Source organism: Macrosteles quadrilineatus, unplaced genomic scaffold (genome assembly GCF_028750875.1).
Source record: "Macrosteles quadrilineatus isolate MER2022 unplaced genomic scaffold, UCM_ALF_1.0 Scaffold_6__1_contigs__length_79288215, whole genome shotgun sequence".
NCBI classification, from domain to species: domain Eukaryota; kingdom Metazoa; phylum Arthropoda; class Insecta; order Hemiptera; family Cicadellidae; genus Macrosteles; species Macrosteles quadrilineatus.
The window spans coordinates 75225792-75251785 of record NW_026542599.1 but is presented as its reverse complement, the minus strand read 5'-3'; the positions used below and the strand labels follow the sequence as shown (position 1 = coordinate 75251785).

Genomic DNA, 25994 nt, shown 5'->3' with positions numbered 1-25994 from the left:
ACATTTAAGCTAATTAATATTTTGCTACAAATAATGCCCAAAATTAAAAGGATACCATTGCTGAAATCCTTGATTCCAAGGTTATAGTGTTTACAGTTTTTTTCGCACATCAAGCAGGTCAGCCGCCTGAAATGTAGTTCTTGAGATCCCTTGTTCCAAACCACTTCATGTACTTTCATTGTACCTTTAAAAGCAGCAATGCTACTTTTCTCTGGAATAATGTTATCAATTTCAAGTATTTTTTCGTTTTCAATAACAATCACCTCAACTGTAGACACTTCTTTCTGAAGGGTTGTGCATAATACCTGAAAATCTGACATATCATTTCCAAAAGCCACTAGCCTGTCAGCTGTCCTTTTAAGAGTGGCTCCTATTCCATCTGGAGCTCCTTTTCCATGGCCTGACTCAGAAAAGTGCCAATGAATAGACTTGCAGGCTCTTAACTGAGTTGGAATGTAGTTTGCAATCAGATAAAACATTATACGGTTTCGATATTGCGTTGTAGGGCCGTCGCTCACGAAATCTATTTTGGTGATCTCTCCTACTCGTAACTTTAATTTATCTATAACTGGTTTCAAATGAGCACAGATGGATGCCGGATCGTGTCGTAAGTTTTCTGAAAATGTTCCAAAAGACCTTTTCCTAATAGAGCCATCTGAACAGTAATACGCCACAACTGTATGCAGTGATGCTTGGCCTTTAGAAGCCCCAAAATGTGCCCCTTGTACTTCTCGAGCATATTTAAAACCATAATTTTCTGAGAAATCTGCATGAATTATAACTTCTGTAGGCTTCAAGTTCTTTTTCAAAGTATCAAAAGATGTGTATTGATGGTATATGTTACAAATGTGCTGAAGAAATTTAGGTGCTGCTTTTTCAAATTCTGTAACCAGATCACCTATTTTGCAAGTAGTATCTTCTTTAACTGTTTTCTGTACCATTTTTTCGGTACCCTTAATGGTAATCGGTACTTTTTTGGTAACCCATTTTGTTAAACATGTGCCTTCCATTGGATCATGTTCTTTGAATGTAATCACTTTGTTGGAACACTTTTGACATTTCCTTTCCAGGCATTTTTCTTCGGTTTTTGTGTTATTACAAGTCATAGCCTGCACAACATCCATGGATGAGTTTTCACTTATTATGTTCAAAGACTTTAGTTTTTTTATCAATAGTTCAAAATTTTCGTGTGTTGTGCAGAGGCAAGTGTCTCTATTTGAGTAATGAGGTTCTTTAACCCAAAAAGGCTTATATTTACAAAACAATGAGTAAGATATGTCAAACTCTGGGTTCTCACTCAAAAATTTCTTGTGTAGGTGTTTCAATGTATTACTCAAGTATCTAATCTGTTTTTTTACCTTGTTTCTAGTTATTGTTTGTTTTTTTCCAGGTGTCATTGTACTATTACCATCCTTTATAAAGAATGCATGCACAGCATTTTTCTTCCGAATTCTTTTCTGCATCACTTCAGTGTTTCGGGTGATTGTGGGCATGGGTTCTGTTGATGTTAAAGCTGTTACTTTTTTCAAAAATTTGTACTTTTTAACAATAGAACCAGCTAACTTTTGAACAAAATCTCTTTTTCTCTTTCTACTTCCTTCGTTCTTATAACTTTCCTTAATCTGTTTAGCCAAAACAGCTCCAAAGAGGAGTTGCCTTTTGACCAAAGGGTTAACTTTCTTCCTTGAATCAAGTAGCTTAACGATTTTTTTTGGTGTATCATTATTATTTTTTGAATTGGCAACGTTTGATCGGTAGAGTCGTTGTCTATACTTTGCTGCTTTTCGCTCAGCGTTTTTCAGTTTCTCTTCCAGTTTTCTTATTTTGTCACTCATAGCTTTATTATGCTTTCTTCTCTTCTTTTTTCCACTCTCCCTTCGCTTGTCTTCATTACTGGCAGGCCTATCTTCTATATCTTGTTGACATGGAGAAGGTGGAGGTGAATCGGCTTCCAATTGATTTATTAATAATTCTTTATTTTTTATACTAGCTCGATATTTGCTAGTTTTATTCCGCCAAGCCTTTCTTAAATTCCGTTTTTCTCTTGGTGTCAGGTTACATTTTGCTGTTTTTATCTTCCCCTCCTCTACTCTTTTTTTATATCTTGCTGCTTCTTTCTTTTTCATTTGTTCATGCAACTCTGGGTTTAATTTGATTTTTTCCCTATATCGCCTCATTCTTTCTTTGGCACTAAGTGCTTGACCTTTTTTCTTCGCCATTGTAGTCTGAAATAAAGTGCCAAACTAACATTATTGTTTAGGCCTTATACAAATGTAAAGTTTTTACTAACATTAATAACATTAAAAAAAATTAAACTCTCACCTAATTTATATGTGAACTTTTAAACAAGCAAAAATATTTACAAAAGATTAATATTGATATCAGTGTTGAATAGCCTTTTTCATCTTAAGAATCCATAAACATGCATAATTTCATCAGAAAAAATCGGTTTTCTCCTTAAGTGTGCTAACTTAAATTATTTTTAACAGAAACATTATCAAATCACATAAAAATCTCTTAAGAATTCCCAATCAATATATAATGTATCCTCCATTACAAAATCGGTATCCTCCGTTACCCATAGTTTGTAACGGAGGATACTGTAACGGAGGATACAGAACTTTTCTTAAACATGAGTAGCACACTTAATTTTGAGGTTAGGATTTCTAGCCTTTGAGAAATCAGAAACAATAATAAAAGCCTATATGTACATGCATTGTATATTAATTAACAAATTTAACTTACCTCATTAAACAATGAACGGAGGATACCAAAAGTTACAGTCCCTATGTAAAACTTAAACTTTAACTTGAAACAATATCCAACACCCACATTTCACAATGTTGTCCACTATCCAGAGTTTTTTTTCACTTTTCCCGCCTTTTCTGACATAGAGTAATACACTATGATTAACATCTGGTTCTTCCTGAATAATTTTATAAAGAGAGTGGATGTAAGAACCTTAAATCTTGTGACAGGTGTTTATTGATCAAATAAACTCATTTAAAATATTTATTTGTGTTTTTAATTTGCAGTTATTGATAGATTGTATTTAATGTGTTGGAATAATACTGTATGTTAAGATTTAGCTATAATCCAAACATGAGAAAATGTTTTGTAACCGTGTATTTTAGGACCTGTGACACGTAACGGAGGTATACATGTATACCTCCGTTCATGAAAAGAATCTAAAAATATATTAAAATTAGGTTATTAAACTATTTATTCCATGTATATATTGTTGTATATTTATTGATAGGCATATTTATGTAATTTTTTTTAAAACAAATACATTTTTTAAACCACAGTGACGAGTAAGTCGGCATTTTTCAAGAATGGCCCGTAAAGTAAACTTGTAAATATTTTTATATGCATTCAGATTGTATTTATTTTCATAAAATTGAATCATTATAGTTTATTTTGTAGTTTTAAATTTATTATTACTTTTCTTGCCTGACTAGAACAATTTTGTATCACTATTTTATGTAAATTATCGTATTTATTTTATCATTACTTGGCTAACATTAAGGCATTTACATTTAAACTGAATTTACAAAATAAGTTGTACCAACATTAAAAATTTTCAAAAATCTCCAGTTGCTACTACAAAACTATTTCCTACATTTTACTCAGTTTTGTTTTACAATCGCAGTATTTCGATCACTTAACAATGTCAAACACGATGACGTAATGCACGATTCGCTTTCAACTGTTCCATATCGCAGTTTCGAATTACCTAACGTGACTGTAGTAAGGTTTACACCATTTCTGTGTTGATTAGATCAGTATACCCGACTAAACTTGCGGTGATACTGGGTAAAATACAAAACTTCATATCACTACACGATTCATCACAATCGATCGAGGTGAGTAATTGAATGACTTATTTTTAGTACCTTAGAGGAATTTATTGTGTTACCTTATACAAAAAATTAGTTGGTATGACAAGCTAAAGGTAAAATGGAATCAAGTATATCTTAGATCGTATATTTGTGTTTTACGTTAAACAGACGTGTCTAACAAACCTTTTTTTTTAAGTATTGCCGTCTTAAAAAAAACTTTATGACTATAGTTAACATAAACAATTGACATAACTGGCCCGATTCTTATACCATACACGAATAGAATAAATATGTATTCTATTTGTCTATGCTTATACTAAGATTAACACAGAGAGTTCCATTTAGTAAATGTTAAACCATGTTTACTTTCAGGCCAGTAACATAGTTTGTTTTATGATCCATACCGATACCGGGTCTGTTCTAGTCTTCTTGATTGTAACGATCTTACGCCAATCCTAAACTGATCTCCGGTTAGGGTTCGAAAGAAGACAATTCGTCACAACATCTAAGCCTAGCTAAGATTTTGAGGGTAGATATTGAAACGCCCCTAGCTACCCCAATACGGTTACTGCAGGGATGACGACATCTGTGTACACTACAATTTGTTCACGCACCAACATAGCAATTACAAACCACTGTAGCGCAGATTACACTGTACTTTGACGGGTTCGGAAACGGTCAGTTATGGTACAAGATGGTCAGTTTTTTGTAGCAGAACAAAAGATTGAAAATGTATGAACATATTATTTTCTTTAAGCGTGATTTTAAATGCCTTTAAACAAAAGATTGCGCCTAGGAAGTCTAGTTACTTCAATAACGCATGAACCAACAACAAATCTCGCTTAAAATCTGATGAACAGCAAATAAAAGTAAATTGCTTGTTAGTTATGTGAATTATAAAACCAACTATTGAATTGACGTAGCAGCTTTATAGTGTACCACGTGAAACATATGATTATCGTTTGGTTTTTCATGGAGGCCACCGACACCGACATTTCTCATGGAGGCCACCGACACATAGCCATTTCTCATGGAGGCCACCGACACATAGCCATTTCTCATGGAGGCCACCGACACATAGCCATTTCTCATGGAGGCCACCGACACATAGACATTTCTCATGGAGGCCACCGACACATTGACATTTCTCATGGAGGCCACCGACACATTGACATTTCTCATTACCTAAAATTTTAGTCTTCGTAAGTGGACTTCAAAACGAATCACTCAGTAACGGTTTATAGCCAAACTTAATGTGATTGGCGATATTTCCAATCTGACTTCCCTGACTGTTGATAGTTATGTAATGAGGCTACGTCTGGTTCTTGTAGGATGTCACCCTACTTCCGACCCTCCTGAGGCACGTGCTAGCTACCCTTCTAATTGCTATTTGACCTGACGACGCACGCGAAATTTCCTGCGGTTCCTGCGGTCACACACACACACACACACACACACACACACACAACGGCTCCCCTAACTTCTTTGATAGACTGTTTCCGAAATTAGAGCCTGCAGCGACCACGTGGACCGTCGAGTGATTAATTTAAACCGCCCAAAGTCGATGCGAGTGAATTTCGGAGAACAAGGCACTCTCATACAGAGGGGCGAAATAGTACACTAATATTGTGAGGGTGTATATATCTATTCGCCTACAAAATCAACCAGCTAATTACCTGATCATAAAATCTTAGTTCATATTTAAAAAAATCTCTCACTAACTGATCGAGAGTGAAATTTCTTAGTCGATACGAGTTTACGTCTGATAATAAGTAGTACACACTTAAGGCCTAGGCTGGTAAAGTTAATTGGGGGGATTAATTATTGATTATTTCAATAGAGAATTCAGAAAAATATCAGGCGTCAATTCAACCGGATACAAACTATAATTTTTAATATGGGGTTAAATAACTCTTTGTACAGAGCACAGAAACATTAGTTGGGGTTGAGGTAGGTTGGGTTATAATAGTTTAATTTAGTGTGTGTCACGGTTTTGTAACGTATTCAGAAAATTTATTATTTTACAAACACGTAATTTGTATCCGTACCTATTTTTATTCGTCGGTAAATTTTGTTTTTACCTGTTTCATCAGCATCATAAACTAAACTTAACCTTACCACCGAAGAGCAAAAGTATAAAGATTGGCAGCCCTCTTTTTCACAAGATCCTTAGTAGTTTATAATTGAGTCCGATCAAACTATCGGTATATATTTCTACATCAGAATATTATTTTTGAACGAATCCGCGCTGAACCGTCCCAGATAGAGTAGGGTTTTTTCCGGGTAAACCGGGAGAAGGGATGATCTAGAGAAGGGTGGAGAGATTGTGTCATGTTGAGGCTATAAACTGAGCGATAAACGTAGCCCGTGACACGTATACATACAACACTTGCTAGCTTTACGGCGCCAAGCGACTAAAACATGGCGTATTTGAAAAAAATTATTCAGCTCAAGTAATTGTATTTCTATTAATAAATTATAAGTAAAATCTTAAATGCTTTATAACATTTTCGCAGTGTCCAAATATTTAAAATGTTCTACAAATACAATTTGGGCTAAATTAGTTTATAAATGTAATTAAAAGCTATTGTGGGTGCTTAACGATATTTTTCAAATTTAGAAGAAGTAAATAGGCCTACGCTGTATGCGCATGTTACTGCTCATTACAAAATTTTACAACTAAAAGTTCACAAATACTATATTTTTTATACAGTTAATAATATTACCAGACCGTTGTTACAAACAAAGATCTAATCATCATATCCCCAGACTTAATTACAGTTTGTTTTCATGAGAAAATAGTAGGTCTATATTAAACATTTTTTGTCTCCAAAAAAGTGTTCTTCAACAGTAAAATCTTAGGATAACCACATCATTCTTTCACACAGCTATCAGCCATGCCACTATAACAATCATTACAAAACAATTTTTGACCAATAGATCTGATTTACTAAGAAGAAACAAAACTTCTCCAAGCATCCCAGATGTAACGGTAGTTGACATGGACGATGTTACAAGTAAGTCCAAATGTCGAACCTTACATGGACCCTCGTGTAGAACGTTACTGAATATTTATGTCGGATTGGTCGACTAAAGTGGGCCTTGGCGGGATTAATAATTCATCCACATCGGAGTCTTTCAACCTTCGACCACCGATACAGAGAAATGTGCATCTCCAGCGATGTGTATAGACAGATGTAACGGTAGTTGACTTGGACGATGTTACAAGTAAGTCGAAATGTCGAACCTTACACGGACCCTCGTGTAGAACGTTACTGAATATTAATGTCGGATTGGTCGACTAAAGTGGGCCTTGGCGGGATTAATAATTCATCCACATCGGAGTATTTCAACCTTCGACCACCGATACCGAGAAATGTGCGTCTCTAGCGATGTGTATACTGTATATGGTACAAACATTCGGTCTGAAACACGAATTTGACGAAAAAGGTAATGAATATGCTAGGCTGAAATTGAATTTCGCAAAAAAAATATATAATTGGTTATTTTTTTCGAATACTAACATCTTCAAGATGTAACAAAACATAATTAACAATCAACGCTGTTACCTATAAAAGACGCCTTCGAAGAATTCCTAAAACTATTAAATTTTCAACTAAACCACAGAGTAAAGAGTTGACACTTGTCTTAAAGAAGAGAGTACGATGTAGGATGACACATCGATGTATATAACCTATATACATCGATGGGATGACATAAGAAGAATCAAAGTAACTTTGTGAAATTAAAACATGCGTCCCCTAATTCTCGGAAAGAAAAGAAGGAAAATATAAGCATAAACTTTACCAAATCTGTAAGATATTTTTTTTAGGTAGTTCTCATTTTATTTGTGATTTTAAATTGTAATCATTGCATGCATATCCCAATAAAACATGATAAATATGAAAGATAGTCATAACGCAAATACATAACGCACACTTGCATTACTTGCACTGTGCATTGCATTACTTGACAGATTTTAAACAAAATATGCTAAATTTATTAGTTTTTAACAAGCTTTTTTTACTAAGTCCGTTTAGTGGAATTACAATGTTAACAAATGGTTAATAACTCCCACATAGTTTAATTTAGTTAGTTAGTAATGTTATTCCAAGTTTATTAGACTATGTAGAAGTTGATTTACTACCCACATTGTCATCAATTGCAATACAGTTTATGTACAAATATAACATCATTATTTGAATATTCTCAAGACGAGCGCGGTGTGAGGGGTGACGCGAACAGCTGTTCTCGTTAGCGGATCATCAGCTGTTATCTCTACAAGATGACACCCAGAGAGCGGAGATGTAACGAGGTAAAGATTACCTTCCCTTACTGTGATAAATAGAGATAAAATAACCCTACCGAGACAACTAAACACGCGTATAACTGTGAAACATAATATGTTTAATATAGTTAAGCTACTCTAACGTGTGTGAAATTAAAATAACGCAGACAACTGTTGTCAAAATAAGTTTTTAGAAGAAAACTATCCGTTTTTACGCACTGCCTTGCATTCCTCCTAACATTGGACAATGTTCTAATTAATGTGGTAATATATAAAATATTTTTTAGTTGTTGTTTTTGTTTGGTTTTTTTTATTGAATATGGAAAGCTTTGAAACTCTTTTGAATATTTAAAACCATCCAATTCACAATAAGGTAAAACATTTCACTTGGTCAAAAGTAGATAATGTTATAAAATAGTCTGTGCTTGTGGTATGTGGGTTATTAAAAAAGTACAGGAAATATGAGTACATGAGTACATTGTAAACCAAAGTTATATGGTTATACGTTTCCCGGAATATTAAGGATGGTTTTTACAGTAAGGCTGACATTTTGTACGAGGTAAGTTAGGTGTTTTCCCTATCCCTCACTGAAATAACTAAGCCTTTGTATAATTAACTAAATTGAAACCGACTGGAATTTAAATTGCATAGTATTGTAAAATACACATGTAAGCTCAAGTGAATGGAATTTTTATGTCACACCTTCTAATCATTGGAAGCTAGGCTCCAATAGTGATAGACCTGGGACTTTTTTTACAAATTTCTTCAGGACAAGGCTAGAGGGTCGCGGCATTCTTCTATACATAAAATCCGTCGGTCATTGGCAGGATTTGAACCCAAACCTTTGGTGAAAATGTCCTACTCTCTACAACCAGCATGCTCTTCCCCATTGAATATAGATTGACTATAAAGGATACAACTTATTTATTTAGACCAAGACAAGATAGCAAATTAGTTTTGTAACTGGAAAAAGCGAAACTGAACAAACTTCCAATTTAAACACAACATTATTGGTGTTTATCTAAAGCAATACGTCTACGCATTGATTATCACGTGTATACAATTTGTGTCCCTCGTTCTAATAAACCTATCAAGTGCATTTTCTTCAACAGCAGCTAATGAATGCTTATAAAACTTAGAAACTTTTACTTCTCAAAAAATTAATATAGTGTATTAAAAAAACCTCATGACAAAAAAAACCTTGTATTACCAAAGCACCAGTTATGCTGAAGACGGTGACAGAGGGTAAGGGTGAGGGTGGGGGAAGGTTGTGAGGAGAAGAAGATGATAACGACGCGACATCGACACGAGCAGCTGTTATCGTTAGCGGCTCAGATAACGTTCTTATCACCCGCCGATAACGCACAGCAGCCGCAGTAATGGCGGATAGATTACCACGAGGCAACTCGATCTCTTTGATATGGAGATCACCTGCTGACGGAGCTCTGCTTTATTTTTAATCCACAAATATCCCAAGAGTTTGGAGTGATCTGTTTCTTCCGTAGCAAAGTGTTTATGCGGTCTACACAGTGTCACTTTGTAATTGAGAACACGAAACACTATAAGAGAAAAGGTGCGAACATGTAAAGTCTGTTTTAATACACGGGGGATAAAACACGTCATTCATGCACGGACAAGGCAAGCTTGGAAGCGAGGTAGTACAGTGGTAGAGCGCGGAGGTTCAAATACCGCCAATCGCCAATAGCTTTTAGTTATGTCATATTACAGCAACCCTCAAGATTTACAATGAAGTAATGTGTCAAATGGTTCCAGAATGGATACTAATGTCCTCGAGAATGAAGGTAGGACATGACAAAACAGTTTAGAATAGCTCATATAAAGACGTGTGTTGCTAATGACTCTCTAAAGAAACATAACCAGACTTGGAACGGTGTAAAAATTTAAATTACGTAACTGGTAAATATTTTATCCATTTTTGGTCAGGTATAACAAATCATAATGACATGATTTTCAAACATTAATATAACTTGATTCAATTATATCAATTACTATTCAATTATATGTTTAAGGTTTTTCAGGTGGGATTATAGATTAGACCAAAGTTGTCATACATACATAGCCAATACAACAACAAAACTTGAGTACGACTTTCTACACTTTCATTTCTTCTTAAGATATTTTTTGATGTTTGAAATCAAATCATATCAAGTGTTGGTAAAAAATATTTGCACGGTGTAAAATACATCTAGGGTAATTTGAAAACACACACAAGGGGTATCAAAAGGGAAGGGAGGCGATGTTGAAAATGGCGTCTGCATCTGTATTCAGCAGAGGCGGCAGCGAATATCGCGACCAAAGTGGCGTTATTTACTGTGATATAAGAAGCAATCTGAGCTCTTATTGGTCGGATCATCTCTCGCAGATCCGATCAGAGGCCACGAGCCTTTGATGTGAAATAAATAAGGTAACACACTGACACTCGACTGTGTGGGATTGGCGAGTAGTGAAGAGTAGTTTGGTAATACATTGACACAACAGAAGGTTAGTTTGTTAACACAATTTCACTGAAGAGTTCAAACATGGACATGGTCTAGATTTGTCTAAGAGACGTACTATATATTCTAAAACGATTGGGATGAAATAAATGCCATGTAGTTACAAAAACGATTTATAAGACATCGACTTCTTATAAAAAGTTTCAACTTATTCTTAATCCAACAGCAATAGGACTAAACCAAGATCTATGCGATTGACAAACCTCCAAACCCAACGTAGACTACTTGCGATTGATTAAGCCATGGAGTTTAATGTCAGGAAATGGAACATTTCCTCAATCACCAAGAGGCAAGAATCTTCAGACAGAAAATAAACGAAATTACATCGGGTGAAAAGCCAGAGAGAATACACTATTGAGTTTGGTATAAAGTACTTATAGACGGTACATTACGTATGTCACTATATCTATACAGCCTAAAATAGTGTATATAGCGTCTACAAAACCAGTGAAATAATTTATTGCAGGACAAATTAATGTTTAAAACAAATTCACTGTACAAAAATGAGTCAATATTTAACAAAAAATTATTGCTTCAAGGACTGAACTAACCTTAATTGTCTCCAGAGTTTATATTAATAAGGAGTATATTTAATCCCGTATATTTGTCGAAGCACTTTCAGGGGTTGGACAATTAAACATGACGTACTAAAACGCAAAACAAATCTAAAAATTGCACATGGTATGTTATGTAAACGTAATTACTAATTACGTATTACAAACGCACATATTGTCTCCCCCCCCCATTGGCGGGGGATGGACGTTCTGTCCGTGTCAGTTTTCAATTACACTGGTCAAGAGCCTGCGTTAATTGCGCGTTGTTCATCCACTGCCCCATTCTTTACAGCAAGATTGCATTTGCCAATATTTCCATCTGCGACCCAACTATTGTAGCCCGCCCACATTTCTCTCCGAGCAGCCGTTGTTAATTAACGCTCAACGTTTTGTTTATTCGTTCTCATTGCAGTTTTAGAAAAAGCTCTGCAGGTATTTTGATTAGTTTTTCATTTGCTAGTCTAGGCTGTGGGATGGGAAGGGTATATTGTACTATGAATTAGTAGTTACGTTTCAACTTTTGTATGCAGATTCAAAAGTAACCTTTCATTAGTTTCATAATTGATTTCGACTAACCAGAGATTGTAATAATCCATTACCTTAATTGTAGTATTCTTCGAGCTATGATAGCACAACTGAGGCCGTTATATGGTTAACATTAGAGTTTCGATAATAACTCTTGTTTAAGATTGTGTTACAAAGTTACACGGGAGCGAAGCAAATACAAACTGTAACATCAAAACTCTAATACACAGAACCGTATAATAGATAGAAAGATGAGTCATATTGAGGCATAATTTGCACATTGATTCTCCGTCAAGGTCCTGCTTTTACAAACAATTGTCAAATATTTGAGGCTGTACAACAAATATTTGTCCGATTGCGATTAATTTGCGAGAATTACAAAACATTATGACAATTATAAAATGATACTATTCTTAAAATTTCGAATCTGAAAATAGAGACGTTGCTTTTTCAACATATCCGAATGAACTTTTCAATCAATTTTTAATTTACAAGGTATTTTACTTTATTTCACCAAAACAAATGTTACAATCGTAGCTAATGATAATGGGTACCATTTTGTTAGGCAATGTTGAACATAGCTGTTACTTACACTGTAACAACGCAAAATTAATCGTTAACCATTACGAAATAATCATTTACGTCACAGTTGCAGCGGTGCTTCGGTTGTCAATTATTCAACTGACACTAACAGACACACACGCAGACAAACGGATGGACAGACGGACAATGAGATAAATCGCGAACACAAAAACAGAGACAAAACCAGGATTGTTTTTTTTGTTTTTTTTATTATTGAGTATTCAAGACAGAATAATAATTGACAGTCATATTTATAATACATCATCTGAAAATCATTCCTGAAAATTCAAGCTGGTTCGATCATGAAATCAAATGCGGTTAGTCATTTGGCTATCAATAATTGTTACATAGCATCAATAATTATTTAGACCTCATAAACGTTATAAAATTGTTTGAAAATGACTGGCGTAATGCTGAGTACGCCAGGGAAGGTCTAGTTGTGTGCTGCTCCAGCTCCACACAATAGACGCTGTGCTGAGTAATGGTTTGCGCGGCCTGAGGCGCTTTCATTCTTCTACAGAATAGCTGCTCTCCCACGACAGAGGCAGTCCTCCTCACTGGATAAGGTTGGTTTTGTTTTGGTTTAGACATTTTACTCTTTACTTCCCTCCCCCCCTATACATAGTATAGTGGAGAAAGTATTGTTTTCGTCCACATTTTCGAGTTTGGGTTTCCGGAGGAAACATCTGGTTTAAACGGCTGAACCCAAAAAAATTGTTTTGTGAAGTGATGTCTGTGTGTGAGTCTATATGTGTTTGTGTGAGTTAATCAATTGGTGATTGGCCGGATTTGAAGCACGACTTCCTCTTTACAACTAGACCAGCTCATTCCAAAGGTTTTGAACCCTCCATCTGAAGCTTAATTTTAAGAAAACCCCGTTTAAGTACCAGACATTGTGTAAAAAAAAATATCTAATCCAAGCAAGCCAAACTTGCTGTGTACATTTCCAAATAATTTTGTTTTTAAATATAAATGTTCTCATCTAGCAAGCGAGCGATACAGCCAACCTCTAGGATTTTGAAAGTGAAATCATAGCAAGTTTATTACAACCGACAACCATACGTTACCAAAGCTTAAATAAAATTGTTTTAGATGTGCAAGATCATGTTTCTAATTTTACACAACAAAGCCTGCGAAAGAAAGATAGTGACATGGTACAGCAATAAACAGTGACAGGAACACGTTGATGCCGGCAAATGTATAAAGACGTGTCTCTTACATTTATTTATCCACTTCTCAGTAAAGTAATGTTGTTTTGTGACATTCAAAGCACACAACGCGAGTGTTAAATGTGAAATAGGGGAATTAAATAATCATCTAGCGAGGTTATGTACTACAACAAACTGGGTCAAATATGTTTTTTTTATTTTGACGAAAATTGACGTGTGGCATTAAGCTTAAATTAAGTTTGAAACGCAAAAGTGCATTATCTTATTTTTGTTCTGTGCAGATGGAAGAGAAAAAGAAATACTACCGGCAGTGGATGGCTGCAATAATTTGTAAGTATTATTTCTTAAATAATTATAAAATATGCCAACTAAAGTAGGTAATGTAAATGTTTCAAGCAATTCTACTCAAACCGTAGATTAAAATTTTTAAATCTAAGCCCTCTAAAGTCTAAAAGATAGGTATAAAAACCTAACCGTACATAGATTATTCATTTATCGAATTGGAAATAATTAGAATCTCACTGCTTTAGGCGTAAAAAACAGATTTAAAATGTAAATGTCAAATATAAAAAGCTAATTATAAACTAGCACAAACTCGCCATCTTTTAGATTTAATGCAATGAAAAACCCCTGTGTTACCTCCTGCGCAATCCTGGATCCTCAAAAACGTCCAACTTTGCCTTTCAATACTTTGAGGTATTTGAATTGAACACTTTAACTAGAATTTCATCAGGATAGAAGCCTTGTTCTATTAGGTACAGGTGATTTCTTATTGTCCATCAGCTCAGCAGTCATCATACACGATTTTCTTCTAACTGCTGGTAAGATACCTTATTGCTGTATTCCGTTTTCTTCGCTTTCCACCGGCAACAAGACAAGGGTTCAGGAAAAGAGAAAAAGGCTTTTCTTTCCAGTTCCAACCATTTATATAGTTCCAGTTCCATTTATGGTGAACAATAAATGTGTGACAGCCAAACCGTTTCTTACATCTCTCGCAGGCATAAAAATGACTTAAGAGTGAACTGTGTCTTGTAAGATGCAACGCATGCATGGCCACCCAATATCTGGATAACACTAACCATGAATTTGCATCACCTTCAAATCAAGGACGAGTCTCGCTGCCCATTCGGTTTAACCACAAAGTAACCTTTACTTTGTTAAATTGTATCCAAATGAAGCAAATACTTCGAAAGGAAAACTTTGAAACTTGCTAATCTGATTTAAAAATCCCCCAGCTACCATTGCTCTATTCATGATGGGAATGTACATCGGCTGGTCATCGCCTTCTCTGGAACAGATGACAACACCAGACGCTAAAGTTTTCTTAACTGAAGACCAAATCTCATGGATGGTGTCAGTGGTCTACATAGGCTCCACCCTGAGTCCGGTGCCCACCGGGTGGCTCATGAACTCTCTAGGTCGTCGTCTCACACTCATGATCCTCACCTCAGTCGCCCTGGCCTCATGGATCATCCTTGCCATTGTAAAGAATCCAATCGGTGTCTATATCGCAAGGTAGGTATTCCAGTATTTTTTTCTTTGTGATAACTTTACCTTAAGGACCTGTCCTCAGGCAAAGCCTTTGAAAAGTGTGAGAAGTCCTCGTACAACCGACAATTAATAAAAATGCTTTCAACTGAAGTTGATACTCGAATGTAGCGTTGACAATAAGGCTTAATAAAAGGATTTTGATTTGAATGAAGGATGCAGTCTATTCTTGTGTTAAAGTGTATGAGAACAATACGCAAATGCAATGTGTAGTTGAACACAGGCTGAATTTTTTTCGTTAAATTAATGGTAATTTGGGAATCATCACTTAGTAGATTTTTAACACTGGGTTAATCAAATGCAATCAATACCTTCACATTTCCAGCATTTAAAAAATGTAGTTAACTATTTTTCTACTTTCATTAAACACTCACCATCTAGTCCTAACTAGATTCCTTGGCGGCATGTGGGGAGGTAGTGCCTACACAGTGGTACCAATCTACCTGTGTGAAATAGCAGAACCAGAAGTTCGTGGGGCTCTCAACACACTCTTCATGTTGATCGTCTACATGGGAATCATGTTTGAGTATTGTATAGGTACGTGTAGAAGCAACTTGTTTAACTGTCATGTCAGAAATATAATTTCATAACCCGGTTCTTGAAGAGAACATTGATATTTTTCTGTAGGATGATACATATCCTTCAAAGATGTATGTGCCTTTACAATAAAAAGTATAAGAATAATGTTATGAAGCTTTTTTATGCATTTGCTGCATCTACAATTCATTACGTTATGTAATCTCTATCCTCGTACGACTATAATAAGCTAATGCAATCTGTGTAACTGTACCATTAACAACATGTATTTTATGCCCAGGGCCAAAAGTCTCGTACACTGAGCTCAGCTACATATCTGCTTGTGTTCCCGCTGCTTTCTTCCTACTCCTGTTCTTCATACCAGAATCGCCATATTTCTACCTGATGAAAAATGACAGGAAACGTGCTGGAAAGGTTCTAAGGTGGCTTCGAAGCACCGAGTCACCAAATGAAGTAAGTAATTTGCAAAATTCTAGGTCAAATAGTGAAAAGTAAAATATTTAGTATCCAAAAATATCTACTCGATGAAAAGTGGTCAAAAAAGAGGTATCAGGGAATTAGCTTTTCTAAATCATAATCATCTAATAAAGTAGGTTATTTGTAAAACAAATCATCTTAGGACAAAAAAGTGAAAATGAAAAATCAATAATCGTTGTACGTCTACGTGACGAATGGTGACAGAAGGGGAAAACTTTGTAATGGCCTTAGAAAGCCATATCAACCAGTGAAGTGCGTACAAATGCTCACAACTTAAGGCCAAACTTTGATATCAATCGAACTGGTCCAGCAGCGATAAATAAAATGCATTAGCAGTGAATCAATCAGTCCTTTAAAAATCGAGCAGAATCAATCAGATCTGAGCAAGTTCGAACTTTAAACTAATCTTTCACGTTAACACTTCTAGATAGAAAACGACCTGTCGGTGATCGAGAAGGCGGTGATTGCTGACATGCAGAACAAAGGTCGTCTGAAGGACCTGGTGTCCACGGCTGGCAACCGCAAGGCGCTGCTGATAGCTGAGATGCTGGCCGTGCTGCAGCGCATGTCTGGTATCAGCGTGGTGATGGCGTATGCCTCAGCAGCGATCCCGCAGATTGGCGGCTTCACGTCCAACGACTGCGCCGCGTTCTTGTGCTTAATCTGGATTGTGTTCGGGTTTGCTTCAACGTTCCTTGTTAACTGGGTAAGTCTTGTATTCATAGTCTGGATCACCATCTAACTCTTAAAACTTGTCGAAATCTTTTCCTAGACTTTTTCGAGTTTACAAGTATATCTTTGCTATTTCCAGACAGGTCGACGGATCCTACTAACCGTGTCCTGCCTCGGTTGCGCCCTCGGCAACGCTATGGTCACTTTATGGTTCTATCTTGACAGCAACACTTCCTATGACGTCATGAGCATCGCTTGGTTTCCATTGCTCAGCTTCGTCATCTTCAGCATCTTCTATCCCATCGGTCTAGGATGCATTCCTAGTATGATACAGGTTGGTTGAATACTGCACCGTTTACTTGTTTTCTCACAATATTATAACTCTTTATGCCTTCCAACTGCAATGTTAATTCCTAAAAAGTGGTAAATTTTGGTCTTAGTTTAACGACTTCTTACATGAAGTCGAAGACTATGCAGATACCTACGTTTCGGATCAATTGATGCAGTCAATTTTCAAGACACTAGTGATTTCGCAGCCTATTCGCATTGAAGGAAAGTTAATGTAAGTAAGTGTCTTGAGAGTGGACTGCTATCTCACATCCAAAACGTCGGAAACTACACCATCACCATCTTCATCGACTCGAGAACAAACATGTACTACCCGACACTGTTTTATCTTGGAGGAAAGTAGTTTTATTTCAAAAGCAATAACATCAGTTTCTAGCTAGTCTTGGGATCACATTTAGATGTCTTAAATACCTGAAGTCTTTTCCCCAGCAACAACTTACGATCAACCCGTTAAAGTGTATTGTTTGTACGCGGATTTCTAAGCTTATGCATATAATTTGTCCAACAGGGAGAGATGTTCCCAGCCAACACCCGTGGACTCGCTTCTGGCGTCACTTCTGCTATCATCTCTCTCACATCCTTCATCACCAACAAGATGTACTTCAACCTCGGCGAGAGTGTCGGCCTTTACGTCAACTACGCCATATTCTGCGTCAGCTGCCTCTACGGCGTATATTTCTCCCTGGCCGTCGTCATAGAAACCAAGGACCGAAGTCTGGAGGACATTCAAGTCGGGCTGTCCGAGCTCACGATGAGAAAGAACGAGAAAAAGACGAAAAACACACGATAAATAGACCAAAGATAAATTGTTGTGTATCTGAACTTTTTCAGTGTCACTTAACTTATTTCAACTCCTGTTCACTCATTTGCAGGAAATTTGTCTCAATAACAGGGTTTAGTGACTGAACAAGGAACTGCTAATAAAATCTTTAAAGTGGGCTACTGAATAGAAAGAAAAACTCTTTCAAATCAGATTTTCGTATACATGTTAGGTGTGTATCTTCATACACATGGAATATAATTATAACTACTGACAATAAAAACCAACCTAATATGTTTTATGTCTCAGCAGGCTACATCATACATATTCTTAAGAGCCATTGAAGTATATTTCTCGAGACACTTTTATGAAAAGGTTTTTGTCAGCCATAATATCATAAAAGTAATACTATGCACAAAAGTATTCCTAAATAAATGTGTAAGAGACTTAATAATTATTATTTAAATCAAGTTCAATCAAATTATTTCATAGTCTTTTTCAACCCGTCAAAATTTATTATTTTAGAATTCGAAGAAAATTAGTAAATTAAAGACAGAAGTAAGGTGATTCAAAGGCCCCGCCCGTAATGCCCCGTAATAAGTATGAAAAGTAAATCAACATTTCACAGCAGTTTAATGAGTTAATACATAAGTAATTACATCGTAGTCGCACTCTATCTACGTGGGACAATATTAAACCTCGTGTTGTACTGTACCAGCTGTAGTCGTGCGCGTTCCAGCCATCCCAGCTGTCGACATAGTCTCGCGCATTAGAGTAGTCTAAGTTTTATTTTTTTTTTTAGAAACTTCGCGTCTATTCTATTCGGAATAGTAACTGAGCATTGCTAGCACAAGTTTCTGCCATTTAATTACCAAAATCGGAGTTTTTTCTTGCTCGTTTCAGCATCTATTTTTTATGAATTTGTGATATCTACACGTCCGTTCAGGTATTGCTTTAATGATTTTGTTTTTACAATTTTAAATAACACAGTGAAAACATAAAAGCCATGCATTAAGTTATCTTTGAATGTATACGAATCAAAAAACCTGTCTAAATTGTTTCTGCAAAATTATCCATATTTAACTATGTAAATTTGTTTCATCACAAACTATAATCACAAATCGTAATGTGCTTGTATTGATGTATTTGTGATTTGTTTCATCACAAATTATAATCACAAATCGTAATGTGCTTGTATTGATTTAAATAAAAACATACATTTACGTTTATAAACCCTAACAGTCATGTATATAAATACATTACTGATATGATTTTTAATAAAAAGGAAATGGGTTTATCAAATATCCATAGGTATATTTGTTTTTTAAAATAAATACGAAGCTAACTATCCCCCCTTAAGAACTATTCAAAGCTTTTCAGACTACTCTTTTTGGAACAACCTACATAATGTTTTTGATTAGAATTCAACTCTTAAAATCAAATCTCGTTCGACTTAGAAACATAAGTTTTAATCTAATTTTCTCTCATTTCCTTGGTCACAACGGGCAGTATTGGATTAGTAAGAAATCATCTCCCAGCATAGACAGTCATGTCTTTTATATTTAAATTTCTTATATTTCTTATGACTATCAAGGGCTTTATCGCAACACTCTCGATCTAGTATTGTGTTTGTATTTTCATAAGACAATGACATAATTACTTTGACCTTTGTAATAAAAGTAGGATTTACAGTGATAAAGATTGGATGGTAACTTTACAGTGAAATCAGCTGTTTACGACCCTCTAATCCTGTTGCTGCAGTAATAGTATGTTTCATCAATAGGGCCTAAAGTGACTATTTCGACCCGAGCTCAAGTTTTACCATCGAGGCGAAGCCGTGGTCGGAAAGTGAGTGAGGGTTGAAAAGAATTTTTTTTGCTCATGTGATGAGCTATATTTTTCGTCATATTGCACCATTATTTGAACAAACTAAGTTACCAAACTGAAAAAGTTCTCATTTAAAGAAAACCTCTCACTAGCTTGTTTTCAATTTAATTTTGCTGTTTAGTAATTGATTCAATCGTTTCATCTATTACAATTGTGTTCGTGTACATTATACTATCGATATGTCGAACTATTTACAATAAGGCAACAATTCACTAAAATCGATTGAACAAACGATACACACAACTTTTACAATCAAAATTTACCACTGAGTTGGCAACAGCTGATTTTTACTCCCTATCGAGTAAAAAGGCTATATTATACCTGCAACGCACGAAAACACATATTTACGTATGTATCGAAAAGTCACTTTAGGCCCTAGAGATGAAATATACAATTATTTTCTACTGCTCTAGGATTCTTTATATTTAAAACCCATGTTTTATGCAGAATTTTATTATTTTTCAGAATAGCATTTTTTAACGTGACACAACGTTTGCTTGTTTATCAAATTCATCACATAAGGCTCTGAGAACTTGAAGGTCTCACTGATAGCAATGATGTTTTTACAATGCAAAAATTATGTGCACACCAAATGACAAAAAAATCTCCAGGCACAATAAAATTTTCTAACACGTTCCCATCACCAAATTAAAAGAAAATCTTCAATCAAAGTAAATACAGTTCCAGCTGATAGTGCCTTACATAATCATCACTGACGTAGACCTAGGGCGTGCATACTTTGTAATCGTCTGCACTTGCATAATTGTAGCCACCTGTAATGTAATGTAATGTATAGCATAGTGAATATCAAATCCAATAGTCCAACACAATTTGTCGTGCTACGGCTTTCTTAACTATGAGAAACACTTTCTATTTTCAAAAACGATTTTAATTAGTGGAATTAACCTGTACATAATAACATGTACTGAGGAAATAGGTCATTTGCTGGCAATGGGAATGTTGTACACGTCAATTTAGAAATATTTTACGAAATTCCAATGATAAAAACTTAAATCCAAAATGAATTACTTAATTTTTGAATATATGTATGAAAGGTAACATGCCTACAGCACTTGCGTACTGATAACAAACATTTCAAAGGTAAAAGAGACTCTTAAATAGTTCTAACATTGTCTTTCAACAACTATTAACACGTGAGCCATAGTTTTGTACAACTCCCGTGATCTTTCATACAAACTAGACAAGTTCCTCTATCTCCGGCAAGTCTGACACAGTTCTATCTCATGCACCTATGTTCTATTTTATGCAGGAAAGTTCTCTTATGCAGGAAAGTTCTCTTGCACACAGAACTTCCCTACATCGTGCAATGTATTTGTCTTATCTATACCTGATATACTGTACTCAGATATGAATCAATAGTTTTTTTGTAACAAGATTGATACAAAATATGACTTGGAAAAAAACACTAAAGCATGAAATGATACAATATTTCGTTTTGTTTAACAAGCTTACCATGATAGTTCAAGTGCTTCTAAATGTTCATAAAGTCCATACCTGCAACAACAAAAACATGATTAGGATATTTGAATCACTATTGGATCAGTAATTGAACACTAATTTGTACGGGTTGTATTTCGTAAAAAGATTTACTTCTATCTTTATCCCAACAGTTCTGAAAATAAGATGGTAAATTCATATTTAAACCTCGGAACGCCTACCTTAGAGACGTTATACTCTAGGAAATTATAAAAGCCAAGCATAATATGCATATTTAAATCTTGTCTCTAATACATCTAGCTCCATTACTTAGGTACCAGAACTTCACAAGGATATTTGGGGGGAGGGCGATCACGTACGGCCTGAGTAACCTTTGAAACACAAAAGTGCGTTATTATTTCTCCTGCGCAGATGGAGGAGAAAAAGAAATTCCATCGACAGTGGATGGCTGCAATTATATGTGAGTATTAATTTTCAAATGTTGATAATATATACTGCCTTTGTTAACTAATATTACTTTTTAATCAGATCCCGTTCTTATATTTTGAAGGTGTAAATCTATAAATCTCAGCCCTCTTGAATCTAGGGGATTGGTAAAAACCTAACCATACATATATTATGGCTCTATAAAATTATAATACACAACGTCACTGACACTGCTTAGAGAGGACGTTGGCCAATACCAAGACAGGGACTAAACAAAATAAAGGTACTTCAGGAGTAACAAACAGATTATAAGATGAAAATAATTGGAAAATGTTAAATATTTAAAACGCATGGTTTTACGAGGAACTCTCTCTATCCATAAAATCTAAACATTAGTTAAAGGTGGTAAGTGTAAAAATAAAAAAATAAAAAATATGAGCCAACAACAAGACTTTAATTTCAAGCTCCTGGTAAATATTTGATGAGAACATAAAAAAAATCATGAACCAGCACAACAACTAAGCTGAACAATATGATGAAATTAAAAATTTAAGAATAAAATATTTCTGGAAGATTCGACATTTCTGTCAAAATAGAAAACACAGTTGCTCAGTTTAAATAGCAAGTAAGGGTTACAACTTCCTTCATCTAAAAGATCAATTCTTCTTTATTGAGAAAACTCATGGTTAATAAATACACTTACACGCCGTGTAATTTCCTACTGCATCATGGTTCTTCCTGAATTATCAGTATACTTAGAATCGCATTTCATCAGGTCTGGAAGCGTTATTATATTATATTATGCTAGTGCTTTTGGATTATACCATCATCAACAATCATCATCGCGATTCTCCCCTTTTCTTCTCACTATGCGCGTCAGACACCTCATTGATGTATTCCATTTCCTTCCCTTTCTACCGACAATAAGACAAGGGTTCAGTGGTTACCTCTTTCCAGTTCCAACTCCACGGCTTCCTTATATCGTCTTCCATTCATGGCAAACATTGAGTGTGCGAGAGCCAATCCATTTCCTACAGTACTCGCAGGCATATGAATCATTTAAGATTGCACGTGTCTAGTAGGCCCTCAACTTCTAGGTATAAACACTAAGTATCTATTCTAATCTTCTAATTGTCTTATCTAGGATGAGTCTCATTTCTCATAGTCCACTCAGGTTAACCACATGAACATCTACAAAAACTTCCACTTCTCATTAGGTTTTAATTACGTTTCCATGTGAAGCATAAATTTCGGATGGGAAACTTTAAAAACTTACTAATCTTATTTTAACACTCCTCAGCAACCATTGCTCTATTCATGATTGGGATGTACTCCGGCTGGCCATCACCAGCGATGGAACACATGACAACACCAGACTCCGAAGTCTTCATGACTGAAGACCAAATCTCATGGATGGTGGCAGTGGTCTACATAGGCTCCACCGTCAGTCCCGTAGCCGCCGGGTGGCTCATGAACTGTCTAGGTCGTCGCCTCACCCTCATGATGCTCACCTCAGTCGCCCTGGCCTCATGGATCATACTCGCCACTGTCAAGAGTCCCACGGGTGTCTACATCGCTCGGTAAGAGACTCTGTTGTATACATAGACTCTACCCTAAGCATACAGCATACTAGGAGAATTTTGTTTGACAGATTTCGTGTTATGTAAGGAGCACAAGATGCAAATGCAACTAACCGTACGAAAGACAGACTGACTTTTATCATCAAATTAATAATAATTTAACCTGTTACTTAAGAATCTCTCGTAAAATGTTTTACAGGCTTTGTGAAATTCGTCCTAAGACTTCTAATCTGTGTATACCTTAGAACAAACATATTTCAAACACTCACCACCTATTCAACATTAGGTTCCTCGGCGGCGTGTGGGGAGGCACCGCCTACACCGTTTTGCCAATCTACCTGTGTGAAATAGCAGAACCAGAAGTACGCGGGGCTCTCAACACACTCTTCATGTTGATCGCCTACATGGGAATCATGTTCGAGTATTGTATAGGTACGTATAGAAGCAACTTGTTTGACTGTCTTGTCAAAAATATAATTTTATATCTGGTTCATCTTGAGGAGAATATTAATGTTTTTCTGGTTAATACACATCCTTCAAAGAATCGTTTTATGTATTTGCTGCATCTTTAATTCATGACGTCATGTAAACTCTTTCTTCGTACGACTACAATAAGCAAATGCAATCTCTTCAATTGTAACAATGCCAACTCGTATTTTATGCCCAGGGCCGAAAGTCTCGTACACTGAGCTTAGCTACATATCTGCTTGTGTTCCCGCTGTTTTCTTCCTACTCCTGTTCTTCATACCAGAATCGCCTTATTTCTACCTGATGAAAAATGACAGGAAACGTGCTGGAAAGGTTCTAAGGTGGCTTCGAAGCGCCGAGTCACCAAATGAAGTAAGTAATTTGCAAAATTCTAGGTCAAATAGTGAAAAGTAAAAAATTAAGTATCCAAAAATTTCTACTCGATGAAAGGTGGTCAAAAAAGAGGCATTAGGGAATTAGCTTTTCTAAAGCAAAATCACCAAATAAAGTAGGTTATTTGCAAAACAAATCATCTTAGTACAAAAAAGTGAAAATGAAAAATCATTAATCGTAGTACGTCTACGTGACGAATAGTGACAGAAGGGGAAAACTTTGTAATGGCCTTAGAAAGCCATATCAACCAGTGAAGTGCGTACCAAGGTTCACAGCTTAAAGCCAAACTTTGATATCAATCAAACTGGTCCAGCAGCGTTAAATAAAATGCACTAGCCAAGAATCAATCAGTCCTTTGTCAATCAAAGAGAATCAATCAGATATGAGCAAGTTCGAACTTTACACTAATCATCTACGTTAAAACTTCTAGATAGAAAACGACCTGACGGTGATCGAGAAGGCTGTGATCGCTGACATGCAAAACAAAGGTCGTCTGAAGGACCTGGTGTCCACGGCTGGCAACCGCAAGGCGCTGCTGATAGCTGAGATGCTGGCCGTGCTGCAGCGCATGTCTGGTATCAGCGTGGTGATGGCGTACGCCTCAGCAGCGATCCCGCAGACTGGCGGCTTCACGTCCAACGACTGCGCCGCGTTCTTGTGCTTAATCTGGATTGTGTTCGGGTTTGCTTCAACGTTCCTTGTTAACTGGGTAAGTCTTGTATTCATAGTCTGGATCACCATCTAACTCTTAAAACTTGTCGAAATCTTTTCCTAGACTTTTTCGAGTTTACAAGTATATCTTTGCTATTTCCAGACAGGTCGACGGATACTACTAGCCGTGTCCTGCCTCGGTTGCGCCTTCGGCAACGCTATGGTCGCTGGATGGTTCTATCTCGACAGCAACACTTCCTATGACGCCATGAGCATCACTTGGTTTCCATTGCTCAGCTTCGTCATCTTCAGCATCTTCTATCCCATCGGTCTGGGATGCATTCCTAGTATGATACAGGTTGGTTGGTTGCTGCACCGTTTACTTGTTTTCTCACAATATATAACTCTTTATGCCTTCCAATGGCAATGTTAATTCCTAAAAAGTGGTAAATTTTGGTCTTAGTTTAACGACTGCTTAGATGAAGTCAAAGACTATGCAGATACCTACGTTTCGGATCAATTGATGCAGTCAATTTTCAAGACACTAGTTATTTCGCAGCCTATTCTCATTGAAGGAATGTTAATGTTAGGAAGTGTCTTGAGAGTGGACTGCTTTATTGCATCCAAAACGTCGCCAACTACACCATCACCGTCTTCATCAACTCGAGAACAAACATGTACTACCAGACACTGTTTTATCTTGGAGGAAAGTAGTTTTATTTCAAAAGCAATAACATCAGTTTCTAGCTAGTCTTGGGATCACCTTTAGATGTCCCAAATACCTGAAGTCTATTCCCCAGCAACAACTTAGATCAATCCGTTAAAGTGTATTGTTGTTTGTACGCGGATTTCTAAGCTTATGCATATAATTTGTCAACAGGGAGAGATGTTCCCAGCCAACACCCGTGGACTCGCTTCTGGCGTCACTTCTGCTATCATCTCTCTCACATCCTTCATCACCAACAAGATGTACTTCAACCTCGGCGAGGTCGCAGGCATCTACGTCAACTACGCCATATTCTGCGTCAGCTGCCTCTACGGCGTATATTTCTCCCTTGCCGTCGTCATAGAAACCAAGGACCGAAGTCTGGAGGACATTCAAGTCGGGCTGTCCGAGTTCACGATGAGAAAGAACGAGAAAAAGACGAAAAACACACGATAAATAGACCAAAGATAAATTGTTGTGTATCTGAACTTTTTCAGTGTCACTTAACTTATTTCAACTCCTGTTCACTCATTTGCAGGAAATTTGTCTCAATAACAGGGTTTAGTGACTGAACAAGTAACTGCTAATAAAATCTTTAAAGTGGGCT

The 25994-nt window shown here is 36.2% G+C and overlaps 2 protein-coding genes across 2 annotated transcripts in view; one reads left to right on the top strand and one right to left on the bottom strand.

The window, feature by feature from the left end:
* The window catches only part of LOC128996396 (facilitated trehalose transporter Tret1-like), an 83414-nt gene extending 65550 nt beyond the window's left edge, over window positions 1-17864 (top strand). Inside the window, exon 8 of the mRNA XM_054421707.1 lies at window positions 17567-17864. Coding sequence (XP_054277682.1) covers window positions 17567-17848 — 282 coding nt within the window. The 3' untranslated portion in view covers window positions 17849-17864. The remainder of the gene's footprint in view (window positions 1-17566) is intronic.
* LOC128996395 (semaphorin-1A) overlaps window positions 1-25994 on the bottom strand; it is a 488248-nt gene that overhangs the window by 248410 nt on the left and 213844 nt on the right. The window lies entirely within an intron of this gene.